Source organism: Colletotrichum acutatum (assembly GCF_030867785.1).
Source record: "Colletotrichum acutatum strain CBS 112980 chromosome Unknown BDZ83scaffold_17, whole genome shotgun sequence".
NCBI classification, from domain to species: Eukaryota; Fungi; Ascomycota; class Sordariomycetes; order Glomerellales; family Glomerellaceae; genus Colletotrichum; species Colletotrichum acutatum.
The window spans coordinates 57211-70441 of NW_026849011.1; the positions used below are offsets into that span (position 1 = coordinate 57211).

General features: G+C 53.8%; 5 protein-coding genes across 5 annotated transcripts; 2 read left to right on the forward strand and 3 right to left on the reverse strand.

Annotated features, from left to right (window-relative positions):
- Positions 1-153: 153 nt before the first annotated feature.
- BDZ83DRAFT_126303 (uncharacterized protein) lies at positions 154-2473 on the reverse strand. The gene is made up of 2 exons (XM_060501183.1): positions 1619-2473; positions 154-796 (listed from the first exon to the last, which is right to left on the reverse strand). Exons 1-2 carry the CDS (start codon positions 2301-2303, stop codon positions 486-488), a joined length of 996 nt encoding a protein of 331 aa, XP_060368444.1. The 5' UTR covers positions 2304-2473; the 3' UTR covers positions 154-485.
- Positions 2474-3395: 922 nt separating this feature from the next.
- Positions 3396-4659, reverse strand: BDZ83DRAFT_609070 (Alpha/Beta hydrolase protein). The gene has a single exon (XM_060507507.1). It carries the CDS (start codon positions 4603-4605, stop codon positions 3631-3633), a length of 975 nt encoding a protein of 324 aa, XP_060368445.1. The 5' UTR covers positions 4606-4659; the 3' UTR covers positions 3396-3630.
- Positions 4660-7090: 2431 nt separating this feature from the next.
- Positions 7091-9338, reverse strand: BDZ83DRAFT_648660 (uncharacterized protein; the record flags this gene model as incomplete). Its single annotated transcript, XM_060510201.1, has 7 exons — positions 7091-7168; positions 7269-7356; positions 7489-7701; positions 7900-8014; positions 8543-8715; positions 9027-9191; positions 9310-9338. The coding sequence occupies 7 exons, from the start codon at positions 9336-9338 to the stop codon at positions 7091-7093; spliced, it is 861 nt and encodes a 286-aa protein (XP_060368446.1).
- A 1566-nt stretch (positions 9339-10904) lies between these two features.
- Positions 10905-11733, forward strand: BDZ83DRAFT_126407 (uncharacterized protein). Its single transcript, XM_060501186.1, has one exon. The coding sequence runs from the start codon at positions 11033-11035 to the stop codon at positions 11477-11479; it is 447 nt and encodes a 148-aa protein (XP_060368447.1). The 5' UTR covers positions 10905-11032; the 3' UTR covers positions 11480-11733.
- BDZ83DRAFT_570335 (concanavalin A-like lectin/glucanase domain-containing protein) lies at positions 11566-12782 on the forward strand (the record flags this gene model as incomplete). The annotated part of the gene is made up of 2 exons (XM_060504291.1): positions 11566-11662; positions 11740-12782. 2 exons carry the CDS (start codon positions 11566-11568, stop codon positions 12780-12782), a joined length of 1140 nt encoding a protein of 379 aa, XP_060368448.1.
- Positions 12783-13231: the final 449 nt, after the last annotated feature.

Sequence of the window (13231 nt, forward strand, 5' to 3'; positions counted from 1 at the left end):
CAAGCGCCGGACGATGCAACGGCGGCAAACTGGACGAGTTTCACCGCTCTCCCAAAAAGCACCAAAGCCGAACCAAACCGGTCAACTGCAACATTCGAGACAGCATGCGTCTAGTTCAACTTGGGAATTCGATTGGTCACTGATTCCTGTGATGCAACGAAAGCAGGCTGGGCATAGTTGACCGACTCTGCGCTGCCTCGAATTGTCTAGAGCTGTATCGCCCGGCCACTGCAGAGGAGGGTATGGTTCTGGGTGTTTATTGAGTGTTACCCGCCTTCCGCCCTCCACTTTCCGACATCATACTGTGATGGCATACTTGCTGATCATTATAGGTCAGAAGGTCGCGGCCCGACGATCTCGAACCGATGCAAATGACCATGGGTACGGATGTTGGGCCGTCTTTCCTACAACTCAGAGCATACCGGTTCGACATTTATCGTTTCTCGTGGATTTATCCGGTCTTTGTACCGGGTGCACTCGTCAGATCATCGCGGTGAAGGCGCACAAAACCAGTGGTACTTACTGGTCTCGCACGAGTCTTGCGTATTCTCAAGAAGCATGAGGGTTTCCTCGTAGATCGTCGCTCTATCCGTCGACGGAGCCCCGCCTGGCAGACTCATGTGAAATCCTCCAATCGTTACGAAACTCAACTTTTCATAGAACGGCAGGGCGTCCGTCGTGCTTTCAAAGAACACCGGGAGCCCCTCAGCTCTGGCGGCCTCCGTAGCGGCATGTACCAAAGCTTTCCCCGCGCCGCGGCCTCGGAAGCGGTAGTCAGTGCACAGGAACGTCAAATCTAAAAGAGCCGGGCATCGCCGCCGGGCCCGGGCCCGCCGCCGTCGGTGGTGGCCGGTGCCGGCGGGGAGAGAACGCCCATGAGATGTCAGCAACCAGAAAGTTTGGGGCTTTGAACGTTCAACGCCAACGTCGTTGGCAAAGTGGACACGGGTAACAGTTGTAACGTGGGAACCGCGATGGGAATAAAAGGGAAAACTGTGGTTCCCGCTGCGGCGCTGGCCCCGCCGTGCCGTGGAGAGATGTCACCGAAATGACATTCTGGAATTCGACAAAAGGCGATGCCGAGGGAAGAGGAAATCCGCCGAGAACTGTCTGGGATCAGCGTTTCTTGGAGGGGAGCATGCCCAGGCAGGAGAGAGACTCCGAGTCTTTGGGGTCTTCCTCGCTGTCTGATGTGTTTCCCCACCGGGCAAACCCCCCACCGGGCAAACACCGACCTCGGAGCCGACTCAGACAGCGCCAGCAAGGAAGTGTGAGGTTTGTGGATAAGGGAAATACGGCACCGGTGCTGCTAACACAGTCGGCGGAAAGCCGGGAACAGGCAACTGGGATTGGGGGGGGGGGATGCCGATACAGGTAGGTGGATGACCCCCTCGCGCGACATTTCCCGAAAATTTCACGTAATGGGAAATACCGGGATGGTGGAGTTGTGATTGAAGATGTTGGGCTAAGAACGGCGGTTGAATCATGAATGGAGCGGCAAAAGAAGACGGGGAAAAAACAAAAATAAAACTGTCAGAGAAAAAGAAAAGACCGAAAGGCAGAGAGTGGACGAGTAATGAGAACAAGATATTTGAAAGGTGTACGGAGGAGTACTCACGGAGAAAAGGCCGTGAGCCCATGGCTTCCCGACGTGCTGTTGATGCGGCGGTCGCGTAGGCGGTGAGGTATCCTCGGTTCGCTGGAGCGGGCCCCTCTTCGTCTTTGCTTTCTTCGTTGTCCTGCTCTTGCTCCGCCGCCGCCGCCGCCTCCTCCGCCTTGGAGTTTGGATGGTGTTGCTGTTTATTCCGAGGAGGCCCCTCTTTACTCCCATCATCCACCTCACCCCCCGCCGCCGCCGCCGTTGCTGGCAGCATGTTGGCCGGCTCTAAGCGTCGTGAGCCGCTGGCAGATGCGGATGCGGTGGGGGTTTTGATGGCATGACTTCGACCTTGACCTTGACCTCGACTCCGGACGATGTCCCATTTTACAAAGGAGACGACACGTCCGCGTCCACCGTTGTCGTTGATTTCGTTGTCAGTGGTGCTGTTGTCGGTGCCGGTAGCATCATCGCCCACCATGTCGTCGGAGCCGACGCGAGCCACGAGGATCCGCGGCGTGTCATGGTCATGGAGATGATGCAGGGCATCGTTCGCGAGGCGGTCGTGGAGGTCGGCGAGGGAGGCGGGCGTGGGGAATTGCAGCGGGAGTAAGGGGTTTGAGGACATTGATGAGATGTGGATGGAGGCGATTTGAGGGGTTTCGGAAGGTGTTGGGGGGGGGGGGGAGATTGTGAGGGTTGTCATTGTTGATGGGTTTGGGTTTGTGGGTTTATGAGGCTTGGTTGATGTGGTGTAGGCTGTGTGAGGTTTCGGTGAGTTTGGTGTAAGTCGATTAAAAGCTTAGAGTGAGGTGGGTGAAAGTTGAGTGGTAAGGTAGGTATGTGAGATTTGGGAGTGAGTGGCGATGATGGTTGGTTTGCGGTCATGTGATTTGTTTGTGCATTGTGCTGCGAATCCGCTGCGAGTCACATACAAGGTAGGACGTGTTCCTTTGGCATACTGGTTCATTATTCTGTCGTTGTGCTACAGGATGAGTAAGGGCTATATGAGGAACGAGGTGAGGTTGAACCTGTGAAAGGCTTGGAATGAGCGTATGCCGACGACCTGTAATTGTCTGGTTGAATAGCTGTACTTACTTATGTGCTTATCTCCTGCTCTCTGGTGAGCAGTGCCTTTTACCTCTCAACATCTCTCTTCGTGAAATGATACCATACATCATAAGAGTTGAGAAGCATGAGAATTCACTTGATGTGTTTCTGTCATTTGAAGCCTAAGTACTGTATGCCTCCTCGCTTCGAGCTTCATTGGCTGGGAATGATGATGATGGAGGGTAACTTGACTCCACAAGTGTTGCTTCTTGTGTTCAACAGCAGGCCAAGTGTGCTTCCAGAACCGAAAAGTCGTCTGGAATGAACTTTTATAAAGTCTCGGCATTGCATACAGAGATATCTGCAAAGTGTGAGCTCCTCTACGCATTCACGGCCCTAAAATAGGAAGAACAGCAAATAAAGTCATGGCAAGATTTGCATCATTCTCGTGAGAATGACAGGTAGAATCTTTTGAAGACGCGTGAAGGATCACCTCAAGTCACCTAGCACGGCGTGGTACTAGACATGAACTGTGGCCGAAGCGCTGTTCGACGCCATAGGCGAATACATCCAAGATATAGTAGCCTTACATTCGAATAAAGGCCAGACCTGATTGCCTGCGACGAGAATAGCTGGCTTCCGACAAGTTTCCGACAACTGTGCATGTCAGGTTTGCCGCTGTTGTCAATCCGTATAGGCTAAAGTACCCATTAGATATTGAAAGATATTAAATGATATTGGTTGACACGCCGAATACGTAGGCCAGTCGCTTAGCAATCAACACATTGATGGAAGCTCTTTCCGTGGGACATCACATCCAGAATCATAGCTGCCATACACTCCTCATTCCTCAGGTCATCATCCAAGTGTTGTCCATCTCTGGATGTGCAGATTCAGACAGATGATTGGAATCGCTCCCATCCCGGTCCGCATCAATGTAAACCCATCAAACCTAGACCCGTAGTCCCGCGGCCCCAAGCTCGTCATGAATCCGGCACTCTGTCGCCAATAAATTTTATCATGTCCTTCAACATATCCTTGGAATAGCAATGGTCTAGTCCATCGTAAACTTTGATCTTAACATCACAACCCATCGTTCGCAAGACTCTCGACGCCTCCTGGCCGTAACGTACTGGAACGTTATCATCCACGGTCCCATGCCCAAGAAACACGGGTGTCTCTTGAAATGATGGACCCGTCGCCAGCTCCAGTACCGTGATACCAATTTCGTCTCTTAGCATACGCAATGCTCGCTCCACCGGATCGTATTCAGGCCGATTACCCTCCCAGCTAGTAGTCGAAACGCCATCAGAGTGCTCAAAGGGATCATTATCAGAGCATTCCGGCGCCTCATCATCCTGTCCATCCAACCGATGATGTCTTTGACCCATGGCCTCGGCCATCACGCCAGCCATGGGTAACATCCCACACATACCCAGTATGCCGCCGAGTGGCGCCCCCCGCCACATCAACAGGCAAATAAGCGCCGCAGCGCAGCCTTGACTGAAGCCGCCGAGCACTACCTTGTCCGTCCCACCCACCCGAATAGCTTCGTCTTCTAGTAGAGAATGTATGAACAGAATCATCTCCTTTGCGTGGCCCAGTAGTGTCTCCTCCCAGTCACCGCTCCCGTCATACCATTGGTTGATAATGGACCGTCTGTAAATGGTTGCCCGCGACCGTGGCGCGGTCGGGAATACGAAGCGCGTGTGCGGTAGGAGATCTCGAAACGTACACGTACTGAGGTCCGGTGATGCGGTTGAGTCGCCTAGGGGAACAGACAGAAGTCCCGGTGCGAATAGTTTGGCACTGGAACCTCGGCCGTGTAGGAGGATGATGGTCTGCTGGTGCGGCTGCTTCAGCGGCGGTATGACCATGGGCGGAGGGAAAGCATGCAATGGCAATCGCGGCTCGGGAATGACGCCCTGAGATTTCTCCGAGTCTACGGCCTCGGCCATTGGTGATGTGGTGACAGGTCAAGTTATTTTGGGGCTGGGATTTGAGTGAGGGGGCAGAACGGGCGAGTTGAGATGACGTTCGGCGATGGGTCGGAAAGTATCCACCGCGACCGGAGTACTTCCCGCGACCGGCCGTCTAATGCGGCTTTGAGACGACGGAAGCCTGTCCAGCAGTTTATTCAATGATGTAACAATCGCGCATTAACATTGTTCATGTTATTTTGTCCTTTCATCTGCTGTAGACACACTTTCGTTCTCGACGAAGCAGATGTGAAGGTTACGCCGGGACAGTGGTTCCAAATGCATTGCCAACGTTTACAAAAACCTATTTTCAGGTCCGGCATAGCAACAGATACACCATAGCCTGGTGAAGGGATTTAAGGCATCTACTAGTCTCTACCAGATCTCTATGCAACCCCGTCATGGTATACTCCTAACCTTATGGCCCTCTCGAAGATATCAAGGACAACAACCAAGGAGTAAAGGTATGCCTGTGATGAGTACGGCTTATTATCGAACGTCACGTTCGTTGGGCACCTTAATAGAAGTCGTTGCCCTCTTTTCACCCAGCAGAAATACGCAGAGGCCGAGAAATAGTTACACGGAGAAATGCTTTGTCGATGGACTCGTTGCGATGCCAGCCAAACGCTGAGCACCTATAGGAACATGCAACTTGTCGTGAGGTACCTTCGTTCTCGGATATCTTAAGCAAACGAGTCCCATCGAAGTCCACAGCTTGCCTCCATGAGGTTCGATTTCATGGCTCAGTTGCCGAGTGAGAGATGGCACTCCACGGCACGTACACCGACGACGATACAGCTGGGACGCAATGGCCCTATGAGCGTCCTACATGGGCAAGCTGGCGCCATGAATCCCATGATGTCGAAGAGCACAGCACTGATCCTAGTGGAAACGATGTTGTCCGAGGTAGATTTGTTCTGTATACTTGTCAAAATGTAGGACATGGGTCCGGGCCCTGAAGGGATCTCGCTAGCGTAACCAGTGACCTTAGTAATGAAAGTTGAGGGCTATCATATCGCGGCAACATTGTTTGAAAGAATAGGGCGTAGGCAGAACTGAGATCCAATCCTTCTGTATCCATCAAAAATACTTTGATTTCAATCATCTGTCGACTCTTAGCGACCCTCGGCGTCATGATCCAATGCGTCAATGGCGAAGCAGAGTATACTGCGGTGAACACATCCTAGGTCCGATGCTTAGAGATTCCGAATCCTAGCGCTTAAAAGTATACAGCTATTCAGTTATATCGATATTGTGTGTAGGCAACCTTGCCGGCGCCCATCAACGGCTTCAAATCCTGCTTCATGTGTAGGCGAGACGTGCAGGCAGCCGCCGCTCACCCGATGAAGGAGTGTGATGAATGCGTCGAGTGTCAGCCCGTGAGACGATGCATACAGATTACTCCCATGCACCGTCAGATCTATATCACGACAGCCGGCAAGAGTCAGCACCTATAAATGACAGGCACATCTTCAGCTCTTCCTACTAGAAGCGGCACGGGAATCCTATGCGGTTTTAGTGGCCAGAGTAAGCAAAGGAATAGCAACCAATCCTCGCATAAAGATGACTGCGTTGTTTTAAATCAACATTCTGACTGACGATTCTTCTTGGTCGTTCGTTCGTGAGATTGTAATGGAGGATCGTAGGCCCAAGTCAGCACCTACACTTCGGCAGGAATGAGTAATCCGTGTAAGGGCAACATTTGGCCGAGCAACTGTGTGCAAGACCATTGGCTCCCCACCGAATTGAGCGGCACACGACCCATGGTCCAGGGTTCAGAGAGGGGATCGGTCGGAGACGCCGTGACTTCGAGAGAGAGTCGTGTCCGATGGAGAACGTTGACCGCCGTTCTTTCTCCAGTCAAGACCCGGTTGGAGCGCGTAAAGTGAATCAAAGTTCAAGAGTCATAAGGCTGAGCGAAAGACCCAAGAATGCAGCTAGACGTCAGTGGACTTTTCAGTATGCGAACCTGGGGGGGTAATTGACAGCGTCGTTCCCGCAGATAGACAACTTTTACGAGGTTTCGCTCGAGATTAGCGAAGGGGTGGCAGATGCTCCATACCAGCATGGTACACTTGATGAAGCACTTTTCCCTCTTCGGAGACGGGCGGGCAGCGGCGACACTTGTTACTGGGGGGTGTGACTGTGGACGGGATGGGGCGGCGGGCTCGGGTTTTTCGTGGAGTTAAATTTAGAGATGCTACTGGCGCTAGTGGCGCGCCTTTAACTCGTTTCTTCAGGGGTCGCCTGGATGTTTCTTTGGGAATGTTGGCCCGTTGTGCCAGACTGCCAGCCTTTGTTCCGGGATAATGGATGCGATGGTTTAGGTCTGGAGGGGAGTTTATTTTGGTTACTTTTAGATGCCGGTAGTCGTGGAAGCTGGTTCTCGAGGCTTGTAGAACTGGATCTTGCAGGATCGGCTTGGATATGTCATCGGACAAGGTACATGCGTGGCGAGGGGCTACTAGTCGTACAGAAGCGAGTTTGCGGTTGGAACCCGGGAACTGACCTTCAACCCTTCTGTTTCTGTCTGCTGTGATACCTGTCAATATACCTGACAGCATGGTCTGCAAGCCTCTGCTGCAAGCCCTGCGCCTCCTCCATGCACAATATGGAGAGGTATCAAACTGCACATAGCTCACCATGTCGATAAGCGCACTTTCAAAGGCAAGCCCTGGATAGCCTCCACGGAGACCAGCACAAAAGTCTGGTAAGATGGTGGCCCATTCGCTACGATGGAGAACGTAAAAAAACGTGGGCCCAGTGACGTTTCGGACTCGAGATCAGCCTTCCTCGCTGCTTTTCGAGCAAGGAGATGCCCAAGCTCCTTTCGATTCCATCAGCAGGCTGGAAAGGATTTACATGGAAGATCGAACGGTGTTGCGATGTGGGTTCGGAGCAACAGAGTGGTCTACCGAAAGGGCTGAGAGGTGGTTCAATGCCGGGTTGACGAGCAGAGACCACAGCCTATTGTCGATGTTGGCTCGCACAGCCACCGCCTGACAGCCTGGGAGGGTGGTTTGAGGCAACCCGGCCAGCTGGATACGAGTGCCCACTGCCCACGAAGGTAGGCCGCTGCACAGCGCGTAGAACGTGGAAGAGCCCGGGATACTCCGAGCCGTCGTTCAGTCGATGGGTGCATGCTGCCAGAACAAGCCGATCAGACGACTCCGGCTATGGAACGTTGCGGCGGCTGTGGCACGGGGCGGCCGTATCTAGCTTTGCGGCAGCGCGCTTGCCTCGACTCATTGTCGCTTCCCTTCGGTCCAGTACCGAGGCCAAAATTGAACAGCAACGCCTTTTGCGTGACCAGGGTCGGCCTCTTCACCCTTCTTTCGTGTTGTGAAATGGCGCGTGATGAGCGGTAGCCCCGTGTTGGCCTTGGCCCCTAGCCGTACAGCGGAGAATTATGAAGATCTCTGGAGTATTTTCGGGGCATCGGCACGAAGTCTGAACTCCTGAAGTGGCTAAGAGAAATTTGAATTTGCCCTTACCTCACAATAATAACACTTGCGCCGGTGGTGGAGAGACAAGGGGAGAGCTGTTAGCTGGCAAATGACAAGACAATGAGATCTCTGAAAGATGAAATGAGACTGAGAGTACCCGTATTGAACGGACAGGTATTAGAGATGACGGTGGGAAAAGGGGCGGGCTGCACTGTGACCGGGCAAAGAAACTCCTGTTCCCCCGGGCCGCCCTTTGTTTCAAACCGTCGGGCTGAAGTTCTGAAGTCAGTTCGGAGCTTCGCAAACTACAAGAAGAAGAAACCAAGGGATTCCTGGAAGGATAACTCCTGTTTCAACCTCTGGACAGCAGGTTCCGGTTCGCGATAGGTCAGAACTGGCGATGTGGCTTGGTGCTTGGAGCGCTAGGATTATGGACTCTGTAAGATAAACGGGGCGCTGTAACAGTCTACTACTGGAGTTTGGAGATCGAGTGGTCGTGGTTCGAGTGGTCGTGGTTGACCGACGGTGGCCGCGGGACTCGGTATATCTCAGGAGGTGGGATGAGGACTTTGTGAATCTGCAAGATTGATCATTGGTAGCCCCGAAATGAGCACGAAGGACAACCCAAACATCCGGAGACGCGCTGGACCAAACAGATGGTTGCGAGTCTCAAAGCCGCCGAGAGATCACATCTGCTGCTGCATTGCTGGGCGCAGCACTGCTTACTCCTTCATTATGCGCGCGCGCACATGGCCTCGTAGCGAGTGTAGATACAGGAACTTGGTGTGGTATACAGAGTCGGCAGGGTTCTTCGCGAACAACGCTTGCGAGCAGGAGATACCTAGACTCCCAGAGTGCCAAGGTCTGACAATACTGTGTATGCTGCGGTGCCAAGTTAAGGTGCACTAGGTTTTGGAGGAGGGGGATCTCCCACTGGACGAGCGAGAGTTTAACCTCGCAGCGGGAAGCTCACGGCCAAACACGGCGCCATCGTCGGGCAACGGGGCCCCGAGATTATTCTTGTCTTGCTGTGGTATTGTTGATGACAAGGGCAATTCGGGTTGCTGAGTCGAGTCGAGCGCGGGGGTTCGATCGAAGTTGGAGACCGCCAGTCCGTCACTGAGAGAGTCGAAATTTTGAGAGAAGTCGACACGGACCGGCTCACGGATGCGCCGCAGGGATCACCGCTGCTTCACCTGCTGAGTTGTTGCAGGCACCGGCCATCAGGTGGACGTACGATGGCGGCAGGCTGCAGTGACTGTCCATTTGTGCCCCGGTGTCTGGGTCTTGGAGCCCCCCTGCAGTGAACACAGACTGCAGTGCCCCTTATTTTGTCAGGCGAAGGAAGCATGAAATTGGTTGCCCTGCTGGCTTGGTACTCGATAAGACACGTCGATCAACGAGGTGAACCTGTTCGGCTTCCCTGGACAAGCGAGGAAGCAACCCTCCTCGATCTTGGTTCAATAACAGCTTGTCGAACAACAGCGGCACAACTTGTTGTCTGCTAGCGGACCCGGCGCCATGTGCCCTCTTGGAATGCTGGCGCGAGGGAACAAAGAAGGCGAGCGGCTGAGTGACAGCAGGAAGCTAAGGCAGGTTGGCTGACCCATTGCTGGACGTTGCCTCCAAGTCATCCCGAGGAATGATTCGCCTCGTGGCAGCAGCTCTTTGGAATGCGCTGGAAACGGCCCGGTCGAGTCGAAGAAGCCGGCGGCAAACACGATGTGCAACACAACGTCACTCATGGACGTGGTAGTGGCAGGCGAGGTACTGAGTGTTGACTCTTGAGGCGAGTATGATGGAGTCTGATCTATCTGGCGGAATTCCGCGCGCTTCATCACGAAGCGTAGCGAGGTGTTTCTTCGTGTTCCATGTCAATCATTGCTGATCATCCGACGTTCCAAGTGGCCGTGGCCAGGAAATTATGCTTGATTGACCGTGGGCCATGGTCCGCAATGATGTATCCGTATGATGGACATTGGACCGTATCCGTAGTGCCGTACGAGAGATATCCCTCGATGGCTCCGTACAGTATACGTACATTTGTACGTACTTCTTAGTCAGACTTGAGGTGAGGTACGTACCGAGATACATCCATGGTCCGTCGCTTCCATTGACCTGGGAGTGGCAGAGTGCCGTCCCAACTTCCCAAGTGGTGTGTGTCTCTCTCTCTCTCTCTCTCCTGCAGCCTGCTCATCCCTCAGGAACGGATGGCAGCTGCTCTACGAACCCTTGGACGCATCTCTTTTCTCTCTCTCTACACTACTACCTTCCTCCGACTTCCGTCAACTCTACCATAACCAGACTCCCGCTGGTTGGCGATGCCTTCCACCCGTAATAGACTCTAGAAGCCAATCTCTCCTCCTCTGCCTTACGGAAAGGAGATCCCGGACGGAAAAAGAAAGCAGCGCCACTTCTCCCGCTGCCTTTCTTCTTTGGGCAAAGTCATTCAATCCTTCTTCTTTCATTGGGCCATCGATGCAAGTGCAAATTAACCCTTTGCTCGTGGGAGGGACTTTGGGAACAAGCAACAGCAGCCCACTGGCCTCCCCAGTACCAGTCCACCTTGACTTCTCACTTTCAGGATCTTCAGTCCTCAGTTGCTCGCTGTTCTCTGAAGGTGTTCTTCTTTCTGGCCATGCCGCCACTCACAAGTCACCAGTCACAAGTTGCAACTCCCCATACAGTACCCTCACCAGTTGACAGTTGTGCGCGCGCACACACTCAAACAAGTTGTCCTTTGACAATAACAGCGAACGGTCCCATCACCCCCAGTCACTCTGACCTTTCCTCCAAGAGCTAAGGGACCAGGGGGTGTCGATGGTTCAGGCTCAAGAGTCAAGGCTTGGCCGATGACCACCCCTCACCCCCCTTCCCAGGACACTAGGCAAGTGCAGGGTCCTGAATAAGGTACGACGTCGTATTGATTCGCCCAGCTCGTGGAGCGTGGGCCATGGCCCATGGAGACACATCCCACCCCCGTCCCATCCAGCCCAGGGACCAAGTCACCAAGACAAGAGAGAACGAGCCATGGCGCGCCTTTGCCCTGGTCTGTCCATGGTCACCGGTGCCTAGTGCTTGGGTACCGCAGATACTTGGTCTTGGTACCTGTTGTTGGTGTGGTTGCTCATGTTCTGCCTAGTTGGCGCTGCTGGGCACTGCTGTGCCTCATCTCGTCGAGTCCAAGTAATAAAACCATCCTCCCCGTTCGTATGTTTCTACCCTCTCACCTTGTTCCTCACCTCTTCTTATTTTGCTTCCCCACGAGCTTCTACCTCTTGCCTTTTCTTAGCTTACCTGCCAGTCCCTCGTTAATCGGCATAGCTTTTCATTATTTCCACACTCACACTCCCCCTCGAGCCACTTTCCAGCTTCCAGCTCCTTTAATACTTGTCAGCAGCCTCTGATAAATATCTCGTCACCTTCGAACCTTTTCTCATCAAACTCGCTACTCGCTTCTTTCCTCGATCGACGTATACGAATTACCGGCAAAATGTTCCCCAAGATCTTCTCCGTTGCCACCGTGGCTCTCGCCGCTTCCACCATGGTCTCTGCTCAGACCTTCACCACCTGCGATCCTACCAAGAAGGGTATGTTTTCTTCCGTCCCCAGTTATTGTACTATCGTTTGGTTTTGTTGTAAAACAGCCTGGCTAACGGATCTTCAGATTGCCCTGCCGACCCTGCTCTGGGCAAGTCGGTCAGCATCGACTTCACCAAGGGCAACGATGACTCCGTCTTCCGCAAGCTTGACGGCACTGCCGTGAAGTTCGAGGATGGCGGTGCTCTCTTCGCCATCAACAAGGAGACCGATGCTCCCACCATGGCCTCCAAGAAGTACATCTTCTTCGGCAAGATTGACGTCGTCCTCAAGGCCTCCCCTGGCCAGGGTGTCGTCACCTCCGTCGTTCTTCAGTCCGACGACCTCGACGAGATCGATTGGGAGTGGGTTGGCGGTGACAACGAGCAGGTCCAGACCAACTACTTCGGCAAGGGTGACACCAGCACCTACGACCGTGGTGCCTACCACCCCGTCTCCAACCCCCTCAACGACTACCACACCTACACCATTGACTGGACCCAGGAGTCCGTCAAGTGGATCATCGACGGTGCTCTGGTTCGTGAGCTGAAGTACGCCGACGCCAAGGGTGGCGCCATGTTCCCCCAGACCCCCATGGAGGTCAAGATCGGAACCTGGGTTGCCGGCCGCAAGGACGCCCCCAAGGGCACCGTCGAGTGGGCTGGTGGTTACACCGACTTCTCCAAGGCTCCCTACAACGCCTACTACAAGTCCATTACCATCACCGACTACCAGGGCAACAAGGGTGTCAAGGGCGCCAAGGAGTACGTCTACGGCGACCGCTCCGGCAGCTGGGAGTCCATCGTCGTCAAGACCGAGGGCGGCAGCGATGACAGCTCTTCTTCCGCCTCCAAGACTGCCACCAAGACCGACTCCAAGACCACTCTGAGCACCGTCACCGCCTCCGGCTCTGCTTCCGCCACCGCCTCCAGCGAAGCCTCTGCCACCGAGGACGCTGCCTCTACCGCCACTGGCTCCAGCTCCGGCTCCGGCTCTTCCAGCGCTTCTTCCACCGGCACCGCTGCCGGCGCCTCCAGCACCCCCTCCACCGTTGCCGCCAACTCCGGCTTCATGAACAAGGCCAACCTTGCTCTTGGTGCCGCCGGCCTCTTCTTCACCTTCCTGCTGTAAGCGGGTCCGCCGGAACTCTTGAACGACCGTACATGCGCATAAAGACAACCAAAAAAAATCATGCCGCCCGGAGAGCGGATTGTACAACTTCTTCACTTTCGATCACGATCCTTATCACGACTGAGTTACGCATGTTCCTTCATGGACCTAGCGCACAGTTGGGGCCATACCCTGCGACCTAATCTGGTACTTTTAATGATCACGCTCTCCCGCGGAAATCTGTCTCCAAGAATTGGAGGAAGCTTTTCCGCGACGGCCTTGCCAATGTTTCACGCGAGAGGAGGAAAGTCGAACAATGGGAATTGCATTTCAGATGGCGGATGCCTTTTTTTTCTTGAAGCAGCTGGGTAGTGTTTGTGGAAGATGGACTATGATACCTTTAGAGAAGAGTTGAAGAGGACGCCTTGTGCCATTTTGCCGAGGTAGTCGAGACAGACAAAACGTTGACA